Source organism: Penaeus monodon, unplaced genomic scaffold (assembly GCF_015228065.2).
Source record: "Penaeus monodon isolate SGIC_2016 unplaced genomic scaffold, NSTDA_Pmon_1 PmonScaffold_10184, whole genome shotgun sequence".
Classification (NCBI taxonomy): Eukaryota; Metazoa; Arthropoda; class Malacostraca; order Decapoda; family Penaeidae; genus Penaeus; species Penaeus monodon.
In genome coordinates, this window is record NW_023638809.1 from 10,350 (window position 1) to 12,641 (window position 2,292).

General features: G+C 42.5%; 1 protein-coding gene across 1 annotated transcript; it reads right to left on the bottom strand.

The window, feature by feature from the left end:
- Positions 1-723: 723 nt before the first annotated feature.
- On the bottom strand, positions 724-2,020 carry LOC119568621. The gene is made up of 3 exons (XM_037917156.1): positions 1,644-2,020; positions 1,341-1,489; positions 724-1,250 (listed from the first exon to the last, which is right to left on the bottom strand). The coding sequence occupies exons 1-3, from the start codon at positions 2,018-2,020 to the stop codon at positions 724-726; spliced, it is 1,053 nt and encodes a 350-aa protein (XP_037773084.1).
- Between the last annotated feature and the right edge of the window lie 272 nt (positions 2,021-2,292).

Genomic DNA, 2,292 nt, shown 5'->3' on the forward strand with positions numbered 1-2,292 from the left:
ACACGTAAAAAGATAACTGTGTTGGGTGCCAGCGCATGTTGGTATCAGTGGGAATGAGTGAGGTGATCAGAAGTCAGCTGCTGCTCAGCCTTGTGATGCTCCTTTTCCTCTCCCACACACCGACCTGAAACCCACCATCAGGAGTTGTTTTCGCAATAAATGGAAGGAACAATGGAAGCATACCTCCAGAAACAAACTGATTAGAGATGACCTTGGCAGTTGGGTGACTAGCATCCATCCTAACCGAAAAGTGGAAGTTGCATTAACAAGACTAAGAATCGGGCACACAAGACTGACTCATGGGCCGATGATAGCTAAAAGTCAAGCACTTTGTGTGGGATGCGAAGAGCCATTAACGATCGCACATGTAGTAGAAAGATGTGCAACATTCTCAGACCAAAGACGTATGTACTTGTCCCCCATATACACTGAAGAATGTATTGGGGGAGGATTGTGACATAGAGGGTCTCCTTAAGGAGACTAATATTTAAAAAAAAAAAATATATATGCATAATGTTTATGCAATATTTTATACATTAAGAGCATAATATTTATACTTTGATTTTTAATATGTTTATTGTTATTTGTAAGATATTTATTCATAGATTTTTAAAGTATTAAAAATTTTAATATTTCTATTTAACAAGGCATTCGCCGCTAATGACCTTAGCTGTTGACGAGGCAGATAATTTTAAATAATCAATCAATCAATCCCAATACACATCAGGCACTCTCCTCACCCCCATTGCCGGTCAATATCTGCTTAGGTGGTCCTAAAAGAGTTATAAAAGGATTATAAAATCCATGAAGAACCGTTTCTATCGTCTTATTCCTGAGTGGGACAAATTGTAAGAATCTAGAGTGGTAGTCCGCTATTGACAGAATATAACGATAGCAACCCACAGAAGCTCGGAAATCCAAGAGACCTGGAGATACGAGCTCTAATGAGGCTACTGGGTGGAGGCCGACACTGCATCTTGGCACTTCACATGAACCTTTCCTGTGCTGGCAAACTGTACAGTGCTGCACATACCATTTGCATAACCGGAACATGTTGGGAAAGTAGGTATTTTGTAAATTGTGATATGTGCACAGAGCACCAGGGTGAGCTGCAGTTGGATGGTCATGAGCGAGATGTAAGGCTTGTGACTGCAGCGAATGAGGAACGCATACCTGCCTGATAATAAGGGCTGGCAAGGATTTCAGGTGATACAAAACTCCATCATCAAGTTCAAATTCTTGAAGGGGTGCTGCAAGGCCCTTCGACGAAGTTTCTTGCCTTCTAAGAATTCTATGATCTCCTTCCAGAGGGCCTCTTTCAAATGATGTTCACATAGTACTGTAGAGGCGAGTGTGGCAAGGTTGACAGGAGTGTTCTGAGAAGATCATTAACAGTAAGGCCCTCATCTGGTGAGCATGGCAAAGAGTCTGTAAAAGATCTTGACAACAGGACAGGGACATAATTTTCTGGGCCAGGTTTTTATACAAGCTTGAAATCATAGAAACTTAGTTCATGGGCAAACCTGCTAATACGAGGCGATTTTGTTTTGCGAGAGAACACATAGGTGAGAGGGTGATGGTCAGTCTATATGGTAAATGGACTCCTATACACAATGGCCAAACACTCGAACAGCCTCCACTACAGAAGAGCCTCAAGGTCTATGGCAGGGTAACAAGACTCTGCATCCTTCAATATCCTCGACCAATATGAAGCAGCCTGCGGTTCTCCATTATCACTGTGCTGAATTAGAACTGCATCGAAAGCCTGTGCAGATGCATTGGTATGAATTTCAAAATGTCGCTCAAAATCAGGCAGACGTAAAACAGGTGCTGACACAAGGGCAGCTTTAAGGTCTTGAAAGGCCTTCTCTGCTTCTGGTGACCATGTGAATGTCACCCCTTTCTTTGCAAGTTGTGTCAATGGATGAACAACATTGACAAAACCCTGAACACATCGCCGAAAGAACCCACATGCCCCCAGGAAGCGGCAAACCTCACATATAAATCTGAGACATTTCATATCCTTTATGGTCTAAACCTTATCAGGATTGGGTAATACTCCATCAGGGCCTACCACAAAACCAAAGAACTCTATCTGATGCTTTGCAAAGAGGCATTTAGCAAGATTAAGTTTCACACCAGCCTCATCCAGCAGCTCTAGTGTTTCAGTAAGATTACTTAGATGGCTTTCAAATGTCTTACTGGCCACAACTACATCGTCCAAATATGCTAGTGTGTGTCTCCCAAGCACACTCGACAGCACAACATTCATCGTCCACTGGAAGGTAGTTG

What these genes read in the sequence shown, in the direction of transcription:
- LOC119568621 (XM_037917156.1), bottom strand. Translation starts at nt 2,020, where the DNA reads ATGAAATGTCTCAGATTTATATGTGAGGTTTGCCGCTTCCTGGGGGCA. An exon ending in ATAGACCTTGAGGCTCTTCT is followed by an intron (nt 1,490 to 1,643) that starts GTAGTGGAGGCT and finishes TATGATTTCAAG; the next exon opens with CTTGTATAAAAACCTGGCCC. An exon ending in TTGCCACACTCGCCTCTACA is followed by an intron (nt 1,251 to 1,340) that starts GTACTATGTGAA and finishes AGGGCCTTGCAG; the next exon opens with CACCCCTTCAAGAATTTGAA.